The sequence below is a fragment of the Desmodus rotundus genome, chromosome 3 (assembly GCF_022682495.2).
Source record: "Desmodus rotundus isolate HL8 chromosome 3, HLdesRot8A.1, whole genome shotgun sequence".
NCBI classification, from domain to species: Eukaryota; Metazoa; Chordata; class Mammalia; order Chiroptera; family Phyllostomidae; genus Desmodus; species Desmodus rotundus.
In genome coordinates, this window is record NC_071389.1 from 37,098,119 (window position 1) to 37,121,269 (window position 23,151).

Consider the following 23,151-nt stretch of genomic DNA (forward strand, 5'->3'; position numbering starts at 1 on the left):
ATGCCTTGCCCATTTCATTAACCTCTGGAATTATGTGGGAATTTTTTTTATTGGTTAAATACTAAATCGTGTTTCTTCAGAACTACCCAATTAACTCTGATTTTCATGAGAAAAGAACAAAGTAAGTTAGATTCAGAGCAAATAATCTCCTCCTATCTCTGAGTATAAACATCACCCAAATAGGGTTAGCATTACAAAAGGATCTTCCAAATCCCTACCCATAGAAACTAATACAAAAATTGACTCTAGAATTACTACAGTAATCAGTCATTAGCAGGTTCAGTTATCAGGACACTATCGACACTCAGCAAATCACAAGGTTCATGCACTACAGCACCTACACTTTCCTCCTAGAAGAAACTCTCAAGACTCAAAGCCTACTGACCTTCACTTTGGACTATATTCTTACCACCTCAGTTTCTCTTGGAATTCGTTACTGACCAAGTTAACCACATTATTACTTATTCTTCCATTCTGATGATGATAATGGTACCAGTGCACTTGCTCAGCACTTCCATGTGCCAGGCAGGCTCTTTATCCGAAGCCTCTTTACATGCATTTTCAAAATATAATGGGTAATATCTTACAAGCTATGCACACTCACAAAGTAGAAGATAAATTCCAAGTTAAGACACTCTTTTTGGACTAATGTTTCAGGTTAGAATTTTTACCCAAACTGAACACAACGTGCGTTTTCCATACTTTGGATGAAAGTCCTGTTGACTGATGGCGGCACTGCCAGCTGGAGAATGACTATTTAAAATAATTCTAGAAGCTCGGAAAAGGAAGTCATCTAACAATGGTTTAATGAGTGATGAACCTGGAATAGAGCATAATATTCATGTTGAGGATGAACACATTTTCATTCAAAGACCTTGTCTTGCACTTTCCTATCAGAGCAGCAAAGGCAAAGGCACCCAAGGCCACCCAACAGCAGAGCATTCAATTTACTTTAATGCTTAATTTTGGCAAAGCTCTTGGGGCAGAGAAGTAGGGATGGCTGGGAGGGTCAGGGGACAGGATACAAAGATGGACAAATGAGGGCGCCTTCCTTTATGAGCTGACAACAGAGTGAAAGGAGTCAAAATTTCACTTTAGAAACACAAATGCCAAAATTACCACAAGGTAGATGGTTTGAGTGAATAAATCATACTTTGGGCACAGGGGAGTCCAGATAAAGGGTTCTGAAACTTTTAATATCTTGCTTTCATTAGGTAAAAATGATTTGCCCTTCTTACCCTGGTTTAGAATCACTCTTTTCTATGTATCCCCAGTAGCCAAGAAGAGTTTTATAGAGTTTAATTTGTATAAAAGTGATAATTAATGTTTTCATTTGTTATCCGAATACAATTATACTACTAAATATGCTTTTACAAATTACATGTGTATCCCAGGAGACTCATCTGTCATCTGGGGTGGTGGCTGGGGCCTGCCTCTCTAGATGAAATTACCCTTAAGAGAAGTAAGATATACAATAGATTGTATTTTATAAAGTACGTAAGAGCAAAAGAGAAAAACCCATTTTGGATTGGAGTTTTTACTGCTATTAAGAAGTTATGTGATCCAACTCTTTTGAACGCTGTAAAATTCTCTATGTCGTTCAGTGACACAGGTCACTAAATACACTTCACATCTGTTAGGCGCTGATCCGGACAACCTGTTGCCTGAAAAGTCAACTTGCTATGCAATGCTTAGCACCTCTCTTACTTTCCCAACTGCACACAATACTATGGCAATAAGTGGAAGTGAGCTATTCTGTCCCATGACGAGATGAAGCAGTAATTACCCAGCATCTCCTTTTCTGCCCCACAGAGTGAAAGGAGGGTCTTAATGAGCCGTAAGTGCCCTGCCAACAAGATGTTGTCTGCTTCACTGGTCTCGCATTCAGCTGTGCGATTAGGTTCAAAGTTATCCAGCCAAGTAATCTCATCTTCAAGCATGGTAGCTGGGCTGATTCTTAACTGCTCCATTTCTGAAGCTAAGGGAAAAAAAAAAATCCATTTCTCAGAAAGAAGGATTTCCCTTCATGAAGTCAAAGTCCTGAATTAAACTAAGCAAAGTCAAGCCCCAATCTTTAACTTCATTGATCTCAAAAAGCACCCCCCAAACCCTATCATTAATAAATAGCAGGCTATAGCTGCTGCCCACAAGACTACAAAGGCTCGTGCATATTCATTCCCTCCCTCCCTCACTCTCTCAGTCACAAACCGAACACATGTTGAGTGCTTCCTCTGTGCTATATGGTAGGGATTTAAGATGAAGGAGGGAATCCTTGTTTCAAATAAGCTCATGGTTTGGTGGGAAGGAAGGGATGGAAGGGTGTGTTCCTGCAGTGTCACCTAAGCTGAGAGAGGGCAGAGCTCTGCAAAGGGTAGAGGTCAACAGCACAGCAGCAGAGTCCAGGTTTCCAAACAATACACCAGACTCAAGAGTACTACTCTGATCTTTTGTATCAAGTATCTCACTTCTCCTTTAAACGGGGATTTAAAACAAGATTCCATATTGGAAGTTGGGGTTGGGATGGAGAGGAGTGCTCATGTTCTACTTCCACTGCACTATAAGCCACAAGCAACCGGGGTCCTGGATGGGGAGGTAAAGTGGGATACTTCAGGGTCAGCCAGGGCTGGACTGGCACTGGATGTGAATCCTGTCTCTACGTCTGCCACTCACTTCTATTCCTATCAGCATACCTCAACAGATATTCCCTCTTTCTTTCAACAATCAACCTTTAAAAACTTGTCAGAATTGACTATATCAGAGTGAAAGACTATTCCTAACAGTTCTGTATCAGTGTAATTAAAGTATGAGTCTTTGACAATCTTTAAAATCAACAAATCTTCTTGACACGATAATGGTTGGATATATAACAATGGCATATGGGTTTACATGCTATTTTTAGGAAAATAAAATTCAACTTCAAATAATAATTGTAATCTCATTTATATCTGAGATACATAAGTCAGAATTAGAAACGTCCACTTGGCTTTCTTTTCTACTCCTTCCCACCCCCTCCAAACTACCCCTCCCCCCACACATCCAAATTAGATATTTACTTACTTGTCAGATCATCTAATAATTGGCACCTCAGATCAAAATACTCCATACACTGAGATAATAGTCTAGAAAACAAATTTCAATTATTAAAAAGAGGCTGATTTAAAAATAAAAAGCATTTTCCTTAATAAATAGCAGGCTATTTTCCTGGTTATAACCATTTTCCTGGTTATAAGTTGATAGAACAATTGAGTAAGTGACTTTTCCTAAGCATAAAATAACTATTTTTACATTAATTTAACTTCAATATTTTAGCAAGAGGCACACTAACGATTTTACTAATACTGGGACACTATAGGAATAAGAGTATAAAGAGAGCAAACATCAAATCTATGTCATTTTGTAATGATGTTCACCCAGGTTGCATATATAATGCAACTGATTACATTCATTTGTTCAAAAATCAACCAATTTTTATTGAGCACTATGCTTGGAACTGTTTCAGGGGAACCGTGAACAAACAAGACAGACAATAAATAAAAAATACATACATATGTCAGCTGGTGACATGCATTAAGAAGAAAAATACAGCAGAGTAAGAGAAGAAAAAGAAAAGTAAATCCTTTTCTCTAGGACGATCAAAGAAGCTTTTGCTGCAATCACAATAGCGAAGAACTCAGGTTTTAAAGTCAGGGGACCTTGGTTTTAATCGTGGCTCCATTACTTAGAGCTAGGTGTCTAGGGACAATTTGTTTCAGCTCCCTCAGTCTTCTAATTTCTAAAATGTTTATAACAGAATTGGAAATAATGATGCACACATAAACACAAACATACATAAAAGGCTCAAGAATGCACCAATGAGAACACACACTGAACCAAGATTTATCATTATTAAAAAAGTGGGGATAAAAACACAGCCAAGTTCATTTGGCTATTGTGAGGGCTGAATGACAAACACATGCAAAGGATTTAGCATGCTGTATGGCATACAGTCAGCCCACGGTAACTGCTATTATCATCATTACTACTATTATTAGGGAAAACATGTTCCAAACTCAGGCATTAAAAAAAGTGGTAAAACACTATTTTCAAAATTATAAAAACACATAATTAAAGTTTTGATTTTATGTAAAATTAAGTGTTCATATTCAAAAGATTCTTTGAGAGGGCATGTTAAAAATTTCATCTAATGCTTTCTGTTTCTTTCCCAAAGTTTACAAAAATTTAATATCAAATCAGACTCTTAATATTTAGTTATATTAAATAATATGACTCTTACAGCAAGTTTAAGCATAATAGCTTACTTCTTAAAATTTGACTCACAAATTCCAACTAATGAATCATTTATTTTATATGATCATAAAAAGGTCATCTGATTTTAGTAAACTTTTAGCTAGGAAAAGATGAAATTCTAAAGTAAAAATTGTACAAGGGTCAAAACAGTTTCTATAGCTTTTAGTCCAGATGTCTTTAACAGGGAAAAATAATTCTCTGAAATTGGGTGACTAGACATGCACAGCTAACATCTTACTCATGTTAAATCTTGGTGGTTAACTGTAACATAATTGTAAGTTTTAGCTAAATTTTTAACTTGGTGGTCTTATTTTAGAAACCAAAATCCTGACTTCTTCCTGGTTATTATTTTGTTTTTAAATCTGTTGTTGTTGTCCTTTTGGTTGTGTGAGGAGGCAAAGTGTATCTACCTACAACTCCTTCTTGGTTGTGAGACCCTGACTTCTTCCTTATTTATAAATTTAGAATGTTAAAACTGAAGGTTAAATACTTCAAAATAATACTTAATTGTGATTTAGGTTAAGAAAGTGCATGAGAGCAAAATAAGGGTTGATGTACACTTAATCCTGTAATGAAGGCTTGCAAACTGACAGGAAATTCAAGGAAATTCTGATGACTATACATCTTGTAACTAGAAAATATAGGTATTACAAAAGTCAATGATGGATTAAAGAAGAAATCACAAGAAAAATTAGAAAATACCTTGTGACAAGTGAAAATGAAAATACAACTTACTAAAAGTTGTGTTTTCAAAATAGCTGCTAAGAGGAAAATTTAGACCTGCAAATGCTTACGTTAAAAAGAATGATCTCAAATCAACCTGCAAAACCAGGGGGAACCTCCCCCCCCCAACTCATTCCAATGCTAGGAAAGGGAAGGAATAATAAAGATCAGAGTGGAGATAAATAGATAATGGAAAAACAAAACACAAAAATCAACAAAACCAAAAGTTGGGTCTTTGAAAAGAACAATTAAATAACTAAGAAAAAGAGGAGAAGACTCAAATTACTAAAATTAGAAAAGGACATGATTTTACAGAAAGGATTATAAGACTGTACTATAGCAAGAGTACACCAAAGATTAAATAACCTAGATGAAATGGAAAATTTCCTAGAATCATAATACTTACCAAGACTGAATCAGGAAGAAAGAAAATCTGAATAGGTCTATTACTATTAAGAAGGTTATAACAGTAATAAAAACCTCTCAACAAAGAAAAGCTCTAGAGCAGATGGTGTCATCGGTGAATTCTAATAAACATTTAAAGAAAATCAATACCAATTCTTCTGAAAGTCTTTAAAGATTGATGAGGAGGGGACACTTACTAACTCACTCTATGAGGCCAGTATTACCTGATACCAAAGCCCGACAAAGACACAAGAAAATAACATGGACAACAGAGTGGTGATTGTGGGGAGGGGGTGTGGGTGGATGCAGAACAGTATAAGAAGGATAAATGGTAATATAAAAAATACAATAAAAATAAATTTAAAAAAATAATAAAAAAAAGAAAAAGAAAACTATAGACCAATATCCCTCATGAATGTTGATGTAAGAATCCTCAACAAAGTACTAGCAAGCATAATTCAGCAGTACATTTAAAGGATTATACACCATGAATCAGTGGGATTGATAACTGGAATGTAAGGATGATTCAAAATATGAAAAACTGATCCGTTTAACGCACTACATTAACTAGATGAAGGAAAAAAACCCACCTCACATGATTACCTTAACTGACACAGAAAAACAACCTGACAAAATTTAATGCCCTTTCATTAAAAAACAAAAAACAAAAACCCAAAAAACGAAAAACAAAAACACTCAACAAACTAGGAATATAAGAAAATTATCTCATTATGTAATAAAGGCCATTTATGAAAAACCCACAGCCAACATCATTCTCAACAGTTAAAGACTAAAAGCTTTCCCCCTAAGATCAGGAACAAGGATGCTTGCTTTAACTACTTCTATATAACATAGCATTGGAAGTTCTAGCCAGAGCAATCAGGTAAGAAAAATAAATAAAAGGCATCCAGTCCTGCCTGGTGTGGCTCAGTGGATTGAGCACCGGCCTGTGAACCAAAGGGTTGCCAATTTGATTCCCAGTCAGGGTACATGCCTGGGTTGTGGGACATGTCCCCCCATGGGGGGTGTGCAAGAGGCAACCACACATTGATGTTTCTCTTCCTCTCTTTCTCTCTCCCTTCTTCTCTCTCTCTAAAAATAACTAAAATTTAAAATAAAATAAAATAAAATAAAAGGCATACAAATTGGAAAGAAGGAAGTAATTATCTCTTTTGGGAGATGACACAATCTTATGTATAGATAACCCTAAAGAGTCCACATGCAGTTAGAACTAATACATTCATCAAGGTTGCAGGATACAAAATCAATACATAAAAACCAGTTTCGTTTCTAAATACCAACAATGAACAATAGGAAAAGAAGGTAAGAAAACAATTCCATTTACAAGAGCATCAAAAAATAAAATCCTTAGGAATCTACTTAACCAAGGAAAGAAAAGACTTGTACACTGAATCTATAAACAATGCTGAAAGACATAAATAAATGGAAGGATATCTCATGTTCATGGACTGGAAGACTAAATCTTGTTAAGAAACCAGTAATATCCAAAGTAAACTACAGATTCAGTGTAATCCCTATTAAAATCCCAATGATGTTTTTGCAGAAATAGAAATATCCATCCTGAAATTCACATGGAATCTCAAGGGGACCAACTCCAAGAAGCCTACACAATACTGAGAAAAAACAAAGTTGGAGGACTCACACTTCTTGATTTCAAACTTACTATAGTGCTATAGTAATCAACAGTGTGGTATTGACAGAAACACATTTAGATCAACAGAACAGAAACAAAGAGCAAATAAATATTTTAAAAATGATTTTTGATAGGGGTGTCAAAACCATTCAATGGGAAAAGAGAAGTCTTCTCAAAAAATGGTGCTGGGACAACTGATTATTCACAGGAAAAAGAGTGAAGTTAAACCCTTACTTTACATCATGGACAAAAGTTAACTAAGAATGGATCAAAGACCTAAAAAGACCTAAATGTAACAGCTAAAATATAAAGCTCTTAGTAGGAAACTCAGGGGAAACACTATATGACGCGGGATTTGGCAATGATTTCTTGGATATAATACCAAAAGCAGAGGCAACAAGAGAAAAACAGATACAGTGGACTTCATTAAAATGAAAAACTTTTGTGTATCATAGGACAATCTCAAGAGAGTGAACGAAACCCCACAGAATGGAAGAAAAGATCTGCAAGTCATGCATACAGTAAGGGATTAATATTCAGAATACATCAAGAACTCCTACAAACTACCAACAAAACAATCTAATTTAAAAGCGGGAAAAGGACTTGAATAGACATTTCTTCAAAGAAAATATGCAAATGGCCAATAAGCACATGATGAGGTTACTCGACATCTCTCTTCTTCAGGGAAATGAACATCAAAACCATAATGAGATGCCGCTCACACCCGCTAGGACAGTTACTATGGAAAACAAGTGCTTATGCATTTCTGGTAGGAAGGCAAAATGGTACAGCCACTGCAGAAAACAGTATGGGGGATTTCCAAGAAATCAAACGCACAATTTCCACATGATCCAGCAAATTCCATTTCTGAGTATATACCCAAAGGAACTGAAAGCAGGAACTCAAGTTGACATGTGTACACCCATGTTCATAACGGCATTATTCATAACAGCTAAAAAGTGAAAACAACCCAAGTATCTATCTACAGATGAATGTGTAAACAAGATGTAATACATACATTCAAGAAAGTATTATTCAGTCTTAAACAGAAATGAAACCCAGACTCATGCCACAACATGGATGAACCGCAAAAACATTAGGCTAAGTGAAATAAACCAGCCACAAAAGGACATGATTCCACATACACGAGGTATCTGGAATACTCAAAATTCATAGACACAGAGAGCGGAATGGTAGTTTCCAGGGGCTCTAAGGAATGGGGAATTAATGGGGAGCTATTTTTTTAATGGGTACAGAGTTTGAGTTCAGGATATGAAAAAGAAGTTTTAAAAACGGACAGTGGTGACGGCTGCACAATAATGTATAATTACTCAATGCCACTGAATTTACAGTACCTAAAAACGGTTAAAGTAGTCCTTATGTATATTTGCCACACTAAAAAAAAAATTCTAACAAATCTTTAAAGAAACCGCACCCATTGTTTAATGATTGATGGTAGCTTTTTAATATATTATTAGAATTAGCTTGCTGTCTGTCATGTTATAAATCTATTTAGCCAGTTGTTGATTGGCTTTTGACTTTATGATATTTTTCCCACATAGAAAATTTTAATTTTTATGGGGCCAGATTTTATCATTCTTTTATTTAATGATTTCTTAATGGGTATACAGTTTCAATGTAAGATGAAGAAATTCTTCAGATGGATGGTGGAGATGGCTGCACAGTGTGAATCTACTCAATGCCACTGAACTGTGCCTTTAAACGGCTGAAATGTTAAATTTTGTTATGCATATTTTACACATTAAGATAAACAACAACCAAGTTTAGTTGCTTACATGTTAGGAGTTTAGACTAGCTCTAACATTTCTTCCATTCAAGGGTTTTAATTTATATAAAGCAAATACACAAGGAAAGTAGATACAGATTTCACAAATCTCTGTGGCACCTGTAAGACCCACACAGTAGGGGCTCTGGCAGCAGAAAGTTTGAGAAAAGAGCTTCAACTTGAGGTCAGCATGGATCTCCCATTCTGGGCCTAGCCTGAGGCACTCTGTATGCAGGCTGGCACAGAGAGATGACATGGGGCAGGCAGAATGGATTTACTCAAGTCATTCTGTGGCCCTGGGTCACAAGCCTTCTTACACACGTAGTGAGGTATAAAACCAAGAAAGTAAGCTAGCAGGGCACCCCAGATGTGGTGTTACGAGAAAGTGATGTACAAGAGGACGTGACCAGTGTGACCTTTACACAAGTGACCTGGCTTAAATTATTTCAGGTTCTCAACAGCCAGTGAAGTGGAGGTGGGAGCAGGGGAAGAAAGCCTAGCATTATTCTAACTCTGCTGTCCTGAATGGGGGAAAACACTGACATGCCCTCTTTCAGGCACAAATGTTAAAAGAGGAAGGGTGAAATTCTTCTCTCATCTCAACAATGCACAGTGGACCTTTAGGGGAGCAACACACAAATCATTCTTTCTGTATAATGTGAGCTTCCTCATCTTTATCACGTACCTCTGATTGACTCCTCTCATAATACTAGTTGGAGACCAGAGAGGCAGCTGAGCCGTGAGAATCACGCCCAGAAGAAACTGATTTGGCTTCTGCACATCTGGATAAGCTGAAGTATCTGTCTGACTAAGAGTATACAGTTGATCACAGGCAACACGACGAATCTGAAATTACATTAGTGGCAAAGAACGTCCACCCACCAACACTTAGTGATTGCTTAAAAAGTAATTTTCCTTCCAAGTCTACATTTCGAAGGATACTATAAGAGTTTTGAGTGTTTCAATCATTAATGGTACCGGTTACAGTGAATAAACTAGGATTAAAAACAAGTATGTTTTGGGAACTGATTTCCCAAATTATTCTATTATTCTACTCTAATCAGCAGATTTATAATTTAATATAAGTAAAAATTAAAAAAGTTAGTTTTCAAGGTCATGTAAGAAAATCAGAATTATAAAATCTAATAAAAGCTCATGGCTGAGTTGATCTGTCTTGATTTTGAGCAACATGTTAATGCTTAATGCCAGCTTCCCTTGCCAGCTATGGCATTGCACACTGGCTGTGACATTTTGTTTGTAGTAACAAACACAAACTAATTGTAGCACTGGTCTCGTAACTTTTTGTGGAATATGCAGATAGTCCAAATGGTCACTTTGCTTCAAAGTTGTCTGCAGCCCCTTTGTATGACTCTGAGCGGACTAAATGTCATTCCTCTGCCCTCCCTACAATGTCACAGGAATTCAGAGAGCCAAAGACAGAATAGGACCAAAGGGTTTTTTATTTTCAAAAAGTAATGTAACCATCTGGCTGGTGTAGCTCAGTGGATTGAGCATGGGCCTGCGAACCAAAGGGCTGCCAGTTCAGTTCCCAGTGGGGGGGCGGTCCGTGAGAGGCAGCCACACATTGACGTTTCTCTCTCACTCTTTTCTCCCTCCCTTCCCCACTCTCTAAACATAAATAAATAAAATCTTAAAAGTAATGTAACCAGTCCTTACCTCAGCACTTGGTGATCCAAGCAGAATATCAATGATAAAATCAGCAACACAGGGCAAGTTATAGAAAGATGCTAACAATAAGAATAAGGAGAATTGGGGGTAGGGAGAAAATTAAGTTAGGAAATGCATTTTCAAAATTTCAAAAATTTCAAATAATTTCTTAAGCTTAACTATGGCAGAAATTCATTTCTTCTACATGGAATTGAATTCAGAAACTTTGACAACTGCCTCCATGGCTGAGTTTCTAAAGTGCTCAAGAGCAGGACCAGGTCTCGGGCATCTTTGTACCTCCACATTTAGCACAATGCCTCGCAAGTACCGGTTACAGAGTAAATGTGTCTTGTGTTGATAAACTATCAGTACTTGTGAACTATAAAATATACCGTACCATACATTTAAAAATGATAAAAATAGCTTTAGGACAGTTGTGATTTTTTTCATGTTTAGTTCAAAATACTTGTAATTGTAGGAAAACTGAACTAAATATGACATGATCAAAAGCATGTCATGACTCACACTTCTCCCTCACATATAAACCTTCGAAAGCATTCTTGCTCAGAGTCAGTAATTTTAGATACTACTGTCATGTGCCAAACACGCGCGGCCTTTTCTGTGTGTTTATCTCGGCTGCCCTACGTAACGAATCTGGGTGTCTGGGTGTTGTAGTAAATACATAACGATCACCGATCCTACACAAGAGGCAGCCTGAATCAGTAGTAACAGGGAAGAACAGAGCTCCTATGCGTTGGCACAATTTTTAAAAGTGAAGCTGTTGAGACTTCACTCCTGAATATATATTTATTGAGGACCTACTATGCACTGGGCAGTGTCTGGGTGCTGAAGATTCAGCAGGGGAGGAAATGGACAAGAGTCTCTGTCCTGATGGAGCTTACAGTGTAGTTGTAGAGGGGTGATGACAGTGAACGTGACCAGTAAATAGATTATGTGTTATAAAATGATAACTAATAAAGCAAAAAATAAGGTGAGGGTTTAGGTAGTGCTGGGTGACAGGAGCATTGTGATTTCTTTAAAAAGGTGGTCAGAGAACGTCTCACTAAAAAAGTGACATTATGCAAAGACTTGTAGGAAACGAGGAAGAGAGAGACACATAGATAGATGGGAGGAGGACACACAAGGAAGACGGAGCAGCCAGTGCAAGGGCTCTGAGGCAGCAAAGTGCCTGCAGTAGTGGGGAGCAGCCAGGAGGCCAAAGCACAGTCAGTGTGGAGTGAGCAGGGAAGAGGTGAAGGTACGCAGGTATCAAGGGGGTAGATCGTGTTGGGCCTTGAAGGCCTTAGTAAAGACTTGGATTTATTCAGTGTGAACTGAAAAGCCACTGCAAGGTTTTAAACAGAGTGATGGGATCTAACTTACATTTAAGAAGGTCCACTCTGGTGACTGTGGACAATAAACTGCAAGGGCAGAAGCAGGGAGATTAGTCAGGGCACCATGGCTATGGTCCAAGTAAGAGATAAAGGCAGACTGGGGGTAATAACAGCGAAGGGGTAGAATCTAGGTATAGTTTAAAGGAAGATGTGCCGACAAGTTAAAAGTGGGGTGTGAAAGAAAGAAATCGAGGATGCCTCCACGATTTTTGGCGAGAGAAAAACTGCTAACAATTAAGTTTGGAACACTCTTGGCTGCAATGGGCCAGACCCATAGTTCAGTTCTGGACGTGTTAAGTTTGAAAAGTCTATCTGATATGCAAGTGGAGATGCCAGGGGTGTGGTGTGGACTATAGATGAAAATCTAGGTATCAGCATCTAGAAAGAATTTCACGCTGTGAACACGGGTGGGATCAGTGAGAGGATGAGAGTCGACAGAGGCAAGACAGTGATGAGGGACTGAACTCTGGGGGATTCTAACCCAAAGTGTGTGATGAACAGTAGCTCACTTTGCTAAAGCCAACAGTAAAGTTAAAAGGGTAAATCCTGAGTCTCATAATTTTTAAGTGGAGTCATTATCAGTTTAGGAATTGATATATAATTCTAATTCTATAGTTTATGAATTACAAATTTGGATTGTTTTAATTCTTCATCTAGATAAGGAAGCTCCTAGAGGGCAACATACTACCTTTTATAATACCTACTGTGGATCCTTGTATATAGAAAGTGCTCATAAATACTTATTCAAAATTTAACTATTCTAGCACTATTATCTATTCTACATGCCAACTTCCCCCACTTTTCATTTCTACTAATATGACCTTATTTATAAAGCACTGTAAATAATTCCCCACAGAAACCTGGCCTTTTCCTAAAGGAGATGAATCACAAGCAAGCCTCCTGCATACCCAGCTGCTGGCTCCGAAGCTGCAGGCAGGTGACAAGAAGAGACAACGCCTCTCCCGCAATCAGGGAGTCTTTGGTGGACACGGACTGCTGTCGCACACAGATGCCTGCGTGCAGGGCTACTGGTTCTCCTTCACTTCCAGAGCTGCAATTGCTTCCTGGAAACAGGCACGCAGGGAGTTACTGTAGATCCTACAGGACCAGTGGGACATTCTAGTATCCTTTTAACATGTTCCCCAGAATCCTTAAGTGGAATTAAATAGTTCAAGAAGACACTTTGGTCTAAGATATAAGAAAGACTTAATTCCTTTATGTGACCCTGACTTTGCACACAAAACACATTTCAAGGCACTAAAAACTGTTTATGAGGCAAAACTAATTTCAGGTGGCAGAAGTAAGAATAGTTAGTTTGAAGGTAAGAGGGATTCTTCCTGGGATGTCAGAAATGCTCCTTATCTTGACAGGTGGGTTACAATATGTAAAAATCCTAAAAATCTCACACGTTTAACGTTTCTGCACTTTACTATGTCACACATTGTAAAATCTTTTTACACTTTTTACAATCTTTTATTGAGGTACACACACACACACACACAGACTGAGCAGGGTAACCAAATGAAGTCGAAAAGTAAAGCTATTTATAAGGGTCTAACAGAAAATAAATGGCTGAACCAAATAAATTACTTTCTCAGGTAGGCATTCTAGACAAATTTTTATTACAGCCACAATTACTGGCCTCATAACATTTTACATTCAGCAAGATAAAAACTGTTTGGTTTCCCCACGTACTCTGTGTTTACAAATGTCTTCTTTTTCTTAACTGAAGAATGACATACATACATACGTACATACAGTAATGTGTGCAAACCTTAAGTGTATATAGCTTGATGAATTTTTACTAATGCTGAAAAGCAAGGGAAAAGGCGTTCTCCTTTCTGTAACTGAACAACCTATACAGAGATGAGTCTTATAGCTATTTCTTGTGCAATGTTCTAATAACTGTATTCTTTTTAATCAGTACCTGAACTGCTGAGCCTGTTTCGAATTCCAGCAGGAAACAGAGAATTGCTTTCTTTAATTGGTTGGCTACTCCCAACAAGGTCAAGCCGTCCTGCAGCAGCAGCCCACGACAGTCTCATGAAACAAGCCACCGTAGCAGTGAAATCATTTACTTCCATTGTCTAAAGAAGAACAAAAGAGCGTCATGAAAAAAGGTGGTACTGGAACACGTCCCACTGGCTTCTAAACCTTCTTAATGATCTCAGTTTTGGGAGACTCCTTCTCCCCAAGATCATCTAGAGGACCACCTTTTTAATGCTTCCATGCTGTTCAAAGACTTTCGATATCTCTGTTACCTGTAAAACAAGGGCTCTGATCCTCATGCTCTGGCTTTAAATTACCTGCCACCAGTTTGGTTTTATCCTTTCTGCCCTTCCCCATGCTGCGTTATGGCCTGCGTGAACCACTGTGTGACCTCCCATAAGACCCTGGTTTTCTCCAGCTTTGCTCACACCCTCCCTTTTGCTCCAACAGCTCTCCTTTCTCCAACTCTCCGTATTTATCTCTACACATCTAATGCTTATCTACTCTTCAAGGCCTACCTCAAATGCCACCTCCCACACAGAATCATTCATGATAGCCACAGGTGAAGGTAATTATTCCACTTCCTCTGAAATAATTCCTAGAATGCTCTATGCCTTTGTAGTTCTCTTATAACCCTTGACATTTTCCACCTTGAATTATAGTTATTTCTAAACTAGGGGTATCTTTCTTATCATAAATTTCTTTAGGCAATATTCATGTCAATATTCAATTATATCTGAGTGGCCCCTCCCGGTAACCAGCCCTTTCTGAACAGGAGGTACTTAGTAATTCTTGAATACACAAATCACTTACTTGTATTGCAACTCGAGCAGCCGGGATGATTTCCTCAACCCTAATAGAAGACCTGTCAGACACCGACAGCTGCCGGTAGGATGACTTCTCCGGGGTGCCACATAAGGACATCTGCCTGCTGGTCTGCCGGCTGACGTTTCGGAATGGGCGAGAAGAAAGTGCTTCTATGCCGTCTTTGGTGAGGTCTTCATCTAATAACGTGGGCATTGTTTGTCCAACAAGTAAAAATCTTACAAGGAAATAAAAAGGTACACTCACTCAAACTCAGTTCACACTATTTAAAATGATGGGATTGGTAAGGAAAGGAAAGTCAAGTATTGCCTTGTGAGACTAGCGTACCTTGCGAGTTGCAGGCAGATAGAATAAACTCCCTGCCTTGTTTCGTAGTCGACTTCTGACGGAATGGAGTCCCTCTGCATGACATTTACAACCAAACTTCAAAAAAAGAGAAACGGCAGGATATTATAGACTTCTATTTCTTTCATAAGACATTTTCTGTTAGTAATTTCATTGTTAATGCAGGTATCAGACACTCAAAGCTTCTACGAGACCCTTACGTGCCGCACGAACCAGCCACATCTCTGTGACGGTGATTCCTTATGACCCCTACAGCCCTGCTGGTCCCTGTGGAATCAGACTCCTTAGTAAGCCAAAACAAGACCCCCAACAGAGTGCGTCTGCATAGCTCCTCTTCTCACTAACTGGTTCGAGCTCACTGATGTACCGGCAGAACTACCAATTCAAATATGTATCCAGAGCTGGTGTGTCCAATAAAGCTTGTTTTTCACAGCCACTACAACCTATATTACTGCAGAAGCTTCCCAGCTGTTCTTCCTGCTTCCATTCTTGACGCTCCACCTCCAAAATCTAGTCTCAAGAGATCAACCAGAATGATCCTTTTAAAATATAAATCAGGTATGGCACTCCTCCAATGGCTCCCTATTTCCCACAGAAGAAAAAAAAGGCAATCTCCACAGCAGCCTGTATGATCCCACAGAACCTGACCTCTGGTATGTCTGGAACCTCACTGCCCGTCTGCTGCCTGCCGCACTCTGCCCCAGCCACACTGGCCTCCTGCTGGTCTCTGCAGACATTGGGTCGGTCCCTCTGAGGGGCAGCGGCTGCTCCTGTGGACAGCTCTCTCCAGTTATCTCAAGTTCTCACTCCCACACCTCCTTCATATCTCTGTAAGATATCGCCCCATAGGTGAAGCTTTCCCTGACCACTCTACTGAAAATCACAACCCTCTCCATCCCTTCTTGTCTTTTTTCTCTACAGCTCTATTACCACCTGACATACATTTTTACTTCTGCCTTTACTGTTTGTCTCCCCGTATGGACAGTAAGCTTCACAAGGACAGGGGTTTTGGTTTAATCTATTCACTGCTCTGTTCCCTGTGCTTAGAACAATGCCTGGCATGTAAAAAATATGAGAAACAGCCAGAAGTAAAATGCCTTCATTACCACAGCTCTGTAATGGGCCGAGTAAACTGAGTTGTTACAGTAACATCTCTACATGTTGAAGGAAGAAGAAAACTATGTGCACTAGGCCTTCTACTTGCTTGGGAATTCCTTCAGCTCTATCTCTCTTTTTCTCCTCCCCTTTATCCCCTTCATGGTCTCACCCGATTGCTCCTCCCCTCAAGGCCTTCAAACAGGAACTTCTTCAACTCTCTTCTGCTCAAACCGCAAGCTGGTTTTCCCTCCTGGAGGAAATGGCATGCCTACTTCTTCCCAGAGCAAATCTCCTTTCCACTGCAGTAGAACTCAGCCCCTTAATCAATCATCCCTTTTTCATCTTTGTTCTTTTCTTCTTCCCTGGCCCTTTCTAGTCTGCCTCTCTGCCCACAAAGAGAATCAAGTCTTCTACAAGTTCAAGTCAAAACAGAAAAAGTAAACTTTCCCCTTAGTTATTCTCACTGTCAAAAGTACTGTCACCCTCTTCTTGTCCCTCACTGTAAAGAAGAGACATCACGTCCACTTACAGAATGTATGCCCCATTCTTACACTTGTCACTCAACTCTGCCATCTGCTTATGTCCCAGTGGTGGTGCTTCCACACTGATGCCTCCCCCAAATCTCTAATGCCATTCTCCACTTCTCTCGAGAGCATCACATTCAAACCATCCACTTCACGTGACTCACAGGGACCTCATATGCAAATGAATTCGTTTCTCTTGACCTCCTCTGTTTCTCTTGACCTCCTCTGTTTCCTCCACCTCCTTCCATGTTTATTCCCCATAAGGACAAGAGATTCACCGTTTACCAACTCTCCCAAGCTAGAAATCACAGGGCCATTCTCTGAGAGTTCCTACCATAGTCACATATCTAGTCATAAAGACCTGCCTCTTTTACCTCATAAACGTCATTCTACCACTGCCCTAAATTTAGAACCTGTCGTCTCTTCTGTGGACCACTGTCACAACTCTCAATCTCTCCCTGCCTTCAGCCTCTCCCACTTCTATTCTCCACAGTAATACCTGGCTTAGAAACTTCCTGTTTTTCTGTGGTCTACAAGATAATGTTGAATTCCTCAATGTGATCCTTCTTTTCTCCCTTATCCTTGGCTCTTGCTCCACTAGGCAACAGTAATTCCCAAGAGAAGCCGTTTCTTTAGTGCTTCACTGGTCCCCACCCCCACCTCTGGCTTAGAGTGCCCTGCCCTGCTCATTTACCTGGGGAATGACTACTGGTTTCACAACCCCCAGCTCAAATGCCAATTTCTGTGAAGCATTTCCTAATCTTATGACCCCTCAACCAAATTTAACCAATTTAACCGCTACTTTTCCCTTAACCTCCACTTCCCAAAGCACTTTTTATAAGCCTCTGTATTAACAGATATGGTAACTATTAAACCATGACACTCTGAAGGGCAGGGATAACACCTAATTCATCCGCATCCTCAGACCCAATCAATGCCTTACACAACATGGGCTATGGGGAATCAAATTCACCTCATCACAAACTGCTGTGGGGACCAACAGAAACTGATACAGCCTCCTATCCTTTACTCTTCCTGAGAACTTCCCTGCTACCAGAGGGGAAAGAGACATGCTTCTCTTAGTTTTCCAAATAATCCAAAGTCATAAAATGAATTAAAATATTCCAAAGGCTGAAACATCATTCCTTCTTACTGTAACTCTCATAATGCTTCACAAGACATATTATAGGAATAAGTGAGGCTAGGCAAAAGTTAAAAAAATATAACCATTTTCTGCCATTCATGCAACATTGTACTGAAATGCTAACCTCAAGCCTCCTGCTTTGAGGAAGTTCTCACAGAAGGATTTTGCACAGTTTCTTGCCATGTCATCATCAGCTGTTGGCATGAGTTTGGAGCTTAGAACCTTGGAAACAGATAAGCACAATTAATCATCCCAACATTTCCAGCATGAATTATTCCTTTACTAAACAAAATAATCACACAACTCAAGTCACGATCTCTTTAAATGCTGCATGCCATTTTTTTCTCCCAGAAATATAAGGAAGCTCATGTTTCACAATTAAATAACCACATTTCCTAAGTTCTATTTACCTAGCTAGAAAAATCTGTTTTGAAGAAAGCTGATGTGTTCCTTTCCTGAAACCAGCAAATGTGACTGTCTCAGTCTCTCAGGCTTAGATAAGAGTAGATACATTATATGATATGTTCTTGAAAAACTATATAAATTTTATAAAACAGACTATTTACTAAAAATGCTAGATGAGTTCCCCACGAATGATTCTTAACTTCTTTCTACTCACTGAGCATCTACAATGTCCTAGGCATAAGATGAGGTGCTTAACATACATTATCTCTTCATCTCACTACGCGTGGCATACATATTTTACTTTACAGGTGAAGACCACTACCTGAGAGGTTTAGTGACCTCCCATCAAGGTCATGATGAGAATTTAAATCCAACTGTGTCTCACTTTAATACCCAAGCCCCCTTTACAACACTGGTATATTTACCTAAAGGAAAGCTGAACTGAATATTTTGGTATGGCAGAGAATTATTGCACATAAATAATTAAACTATAGTATGAGACTACAAATCTAGTTCACATTCTGGTTTTACCCTGTATGAGCTGACAGATCTCAGGCATGTAAGTTTCCTTACTTTTCTCATCAGCTAAATTGGAATAGTTACTTTTACCAGAGGATTGTTTGGATTAAACAAGGTAACACAAGCTTAAGGTGCTTAGTATAACCAACGGCACAAAACAAGTACTCAGTAAATAATTGCTTATTTAGCTATCGTCTGCTCCTGTGAACCTATGGGGGGTTTTATGAGCTTAGATTTTTAATGTGAGATTTTTTTTTTAAAGATGCTTCTTCCTGCCCTTCAGGAATCGGTTTCGTCAGCCCGGGATTACGAGCACAGCACGGGCAAGAGGAAGCTCTCTATAATTCTAATCCTTGGCAAACACTCCCCATGCTCACTGGACAATAATTTGGGGAAAATGAAATGTTTCTTCACAGGAATGGGTATTTGGAATATCCACTTTGAAGTTTCCTACTAGGCAAACATGAGTTAAAGATCAAAATGTAAGAAATTTAACCTTTCAGGTAACAGTAAAAATAAGTGCTTTTGGGAGTGTTAAATTTTCCAAATGTTTTTTGTTGTCTAAAGCAAAAGAAAACCTACCTGAGGAATTCCCAGTTAGAAGTCCTAAAACTGTCCTGGAGTTATTTTACTATCAAGTCTTTGGTGCTAAGCTAATGCCATCTAAGTGGTTGATGACAAGCACTGTGGGGCCATTCTGGTTTTCTAGGTGCTCTCAACTGTGGGTGTTAAGACTTAAACCTTAACTTTTTTGAGACAATCATTCAAAAGAACATGATAAATCTGGTGGCAATGGAAAGTTCAAAATTTATAAGCTTAAAGTGGCCCAAAAGTTCTAAGCAATGTTCTGTTTTGGGATATTATACCTATTCTGAATGTCCACATTAAATAAGTATATGCTTTATTTTAAAAATATTTGCTAAAATATTTTCTACTTTTGAATCCAATATGTCTTTTGATAAGAATAATTATTTTAAGGCAAATATGAAGGTTACCACAGTTCAAACATATAAGCAACAAGTAGACCATAAAAATGAATGAATATAATTACATATTCCAATTAGATTATCAGATGAAATAAAACTTAGAAAAAACGCCCAAGTAGGTACCCTTTAGCAATTATGACCTTTATTATGACTCAAAATCTACTCAAGAAAACAATAATTTGATAATTAAGGCTGCTTGGGTATTGATATGAATTCTTAAATAACTAACTGCTTAGATATAATTTCCTCGGTCAAAGCAAAATCATCAAGGGCTTTATTTTCTCCAGACTTGATGTAGCACAAGGGTGACCCTGACCCTCCAAGAGCAGGACTGCTTCCACCTGGTTACTTTCCCACACTGCTTTGTTAATGCTTTGCTTTCAAGGCTCAGTATATCCAGCCTCACGTAGGTCTTATTCATAAGACCTTGGAGCAAATATCTTGTCTTTGAACTTTGACCTCTTAACTATCACAATGAATGGTAGTAAGTGTTTAGTGAACTAAATCTACTACTAGTTTAAAGCTACTTTTAAAGGCAGGGAAATAAAAATATTCTTTTCCTCAAATTCTTCCAATGGCTTTTTTAACCTTCAAATAATAATGTCAACATGTCTCCTGACAAATTCCTCATAAAGCTTCATTAATATCAACAAATTACAATACTTAAAAAAAATTTAAATGCATTTAATAACAAGTCTTAGAATTAATAACTGATATTATACATACTTGCAAAACTTATAGAGGAAGGTAATGATACATCTTAATAGATAAGGCTTCCTAATTATTTATTTAGATGCTATTTTGCAAGTGCAACAATGTACACAGCTATAAACTGAAAAAACTGAGCAATTACAAAGGCAAAACCCAAAATATTTCAAATTTATGTTCTATTTGGTACTTTTTTTAAAAGTAATTTTTAACAGATCAAGCCTGTTTACTTATTTCTGTCATCAGCAAATACGATTCTGGAAGCCCAAACAAAATGAAAAGAAAGGAGGTCTCTTACTTCTAAGTTGTAGAGCACTCTGAAGGTGGACATTCCTGGAGCAAAGGATCGAAACAGACTTTCTAGAATCGAGCTGGCGCTTGGCTGGTGCTGCTGCTTTGAAGAGAGGGATGGAGACTTTGAAGACTGAGAGCTTGTTTCAGACAGCAGTGTTTTCTAAGTTTAAAAGAACAATAATAAAAAGGAATGTGTGTCTTATAATGACAAGTAAAAAACCAGAAATCTATATATGTGCTAATATTTTCTTCCTTTTTAATATAATCCAAACCAATGACCTTTTCAAAAAATTAATCCCATAAAACCAGATCACTCTATAATTATTAACCAGACATCAAACTCTATCACACACATGTTAAGTGCCCAACAGCATTACAACTCTATTTTAAGCAACACCAGCACGGTCGTCCTAATTTGTTTCTGTGTTTTAAAACCTGTACCTCTAAATACTGATGATGAAATTACAAGACTGCAGAAGTGGTAGTTTTGAGACTTTTCTGAACATACACTAGTGATATATTTTATTATATTAGTTCTCTTCTCCCTCAAGTTAACATGTAAGTCACATAAGACAAGACTGACTTGCCATAAATCTCAACCAATGAAATATAAAATTTCTAACTTACTTCCAACAACTTTGTTCTAAATTAATTTATTCTGAGAACATAGACAACATTATGGATAAAACACAATTTCAATATATACATAAAGGAACAATAACCTCAAAATTAAATAAAATGAACTTTAAATATCAACAGTGGAAAAATTAAAAGATAACCCATTCATGTAAGCAACTCAAACATAAGCAACAATCACAACCAGAGCGGCGTCCCGAGAGAAGAGTCAGAACCACAGTCTGATCTTGGACAAGATACTTCATCTCTCCGGGCTTTGGTTTCCTGACATATACCATGAAGGCAGAAGCAGATGATATTAGAGACTCTTCTAGTTTTAAAGTCTGACATCATTTTTGACTCTATCTATATACTTTAAAAGCCAATGAAGTTCTGATTTCCATTACAGAGAAGGGTTTTCAAAAGAAGAAAAATCATTATGGAAAAGATGTCATCAAATGACTTTAATGTGATTTCATGTTGTATTGTCACTGAATCATGATATAAAATTCAATGTCAGGTAAGTAACTATGAAGACATTCATACCTTTCTTCCTAAAGAATCAAGTTGATCAAGGGCTTCCTGAATGGCTGGATCAGTGGGTATCAAGAGTAGAAGCTTTCGTACTCGTAGAGTTATCCTGAAATTTTTCAAATTTAAATTTTTTTTAGATAAGCCACAGTTTCAATAACAGAGTCATTTAGTATGAGATGTAAGGTAAAATACATTTCCAGTGAAAAGTCACCTGGTTCCCTAACCTTTATAACTTTCTTTCACGCTTCATAAATATTTATATTTGCTGCACTGGCCAGTGTGGCTCAGTGGACTGAGTACCAGCCTGTGAACCAAAGGGTTGCTGACTCGATTCCCAGTCAGGGCACAAGCCTGGGTTGAGGGCTGGGTCCCCAATTGGGGGCATGTGAGAGGCAACCAATCTGTTTCTCTTGCACATCAGTGTTTCTCTCCCTCTCCTCCCTTCCTTCCCCTCTCTCAAAAATAAATAAATAAATAAATAAAAACTTAAAAAAAAAAATTTACCTTGGCTCTTCTAGATTGGCAAGTTGGTAAAGCATGTCAAACACATTACATACAAGTGCCATCACAACACCAGGAAGGGATTTCTCCTGAGGGGAAAAAGGCAAAATATAGATACAAATTTACAAAAGAATTTTTTAATCAAACATACCAATAATAAAAATATTCGTTCTGAAAGACTGGCCACTATAAAACAGGAGGGGAGCGCAGTGCTAACCTGCACTGAAGAACACATGAAAACAGAGAGTCAGGGGGCTCCTACCTTCAGTGAGCTCATTACCTGGAATCTCTTCTCGCACCCACCTGGTGGTGGGGGGCTAAGGTGCCAATGGTGGGCAGGAGAAGAGAGGGAAAACAAAGGCAGGAATAATCACTAGAATGGAGAGTGAGCACCACTGAAAGCCAACTAGAGCTCACGAGGAGGAAACAAGGCAATGAGTGACTTAAGAGCAAAATTAAGGTAGTATATACACACATGCATACACACTCACACACAATACATAGATAAATACGAAGGGGGACCCCAAAAAAGTGGCACTTATTTATAAAAAATTGTGTTGTTTATTCTTACGTGTTTAAACTTCAGTCACCTTCAAAGTACTCTCCATCTGATGCAGTACACCTATCAGAATCCACACCTGCTCAGAACAGTTTTTGAACTTGTTGATTCTGATGCCTTTTAGTGCTTCTGCCAGTTTTTGTTTCACTTCTTCCACACCAGCAAAATGTTTCCCTTTGAGGATATTT

General features: G+C 38.3%; 1 protein-coding gene across 3 annotated transcripts in view; it reads right to left on the reverse strand.

Moving 5' to 3' along the window:
• The window catches only part of USP24 (ubiquitin specific peptidase 24), a 131,970-nt gene that overhangs the window by 39,192 nt on the left and 69,627 nt on the right, over positions 1-23,151 (reverse strand). For 2 of the 3 annotated variants that reach the window (XM_024571090.4, XM_024571089.4), the window contains exons 29-41: positions 22,408-22,493; positions 21,916-22,009; positions 20,759-20,914; positions 17,967-18,064; positions 15,059-15,154; positions 14,720-14,948; positions 13,845-14,004; positions 12,826-12,981; positions 10,533-10,603; positions 9,541-9,701; positions 3,058-3,119; positions 1,787-1,978; positions 703-820 (exon numbers count right to left, since the gene is read on the reverse strand). In XM_024571090.4, the coding sequence (XP_024426858.2) occupies positions 703-820; positions 1,787-1,978; positions 3,058-3,119; positions 9,541-9,701; positions 10,533-10,603; positions 12,826-12,981; positions 13,845-14,004; positions 14,720-14,948; positions 15,059-15,154; positions 17,967-18,064; positions 20,759-20,914; positions 21,916-22,009; positions 22,408-22,493 (1,679 nt within the window). The remainder of the gene's footprint in view (positions 1-702; positions 821-1,786; positions 1,979-3,057; positions 3,120-9,540; positions 9,702-10,532; positions 10,604-12,825; positions 12,982-13,844; positions 14,005-14,719; positions 14,949-15,058; positions 15,155-17,966; positions 18,065-20,758; positions 20,915-21,915; positions 22,010-22,407; positions 22,494-23,151) is intronic. The other variant, XM_053920953.2, reaches the window with a different exon arrangement.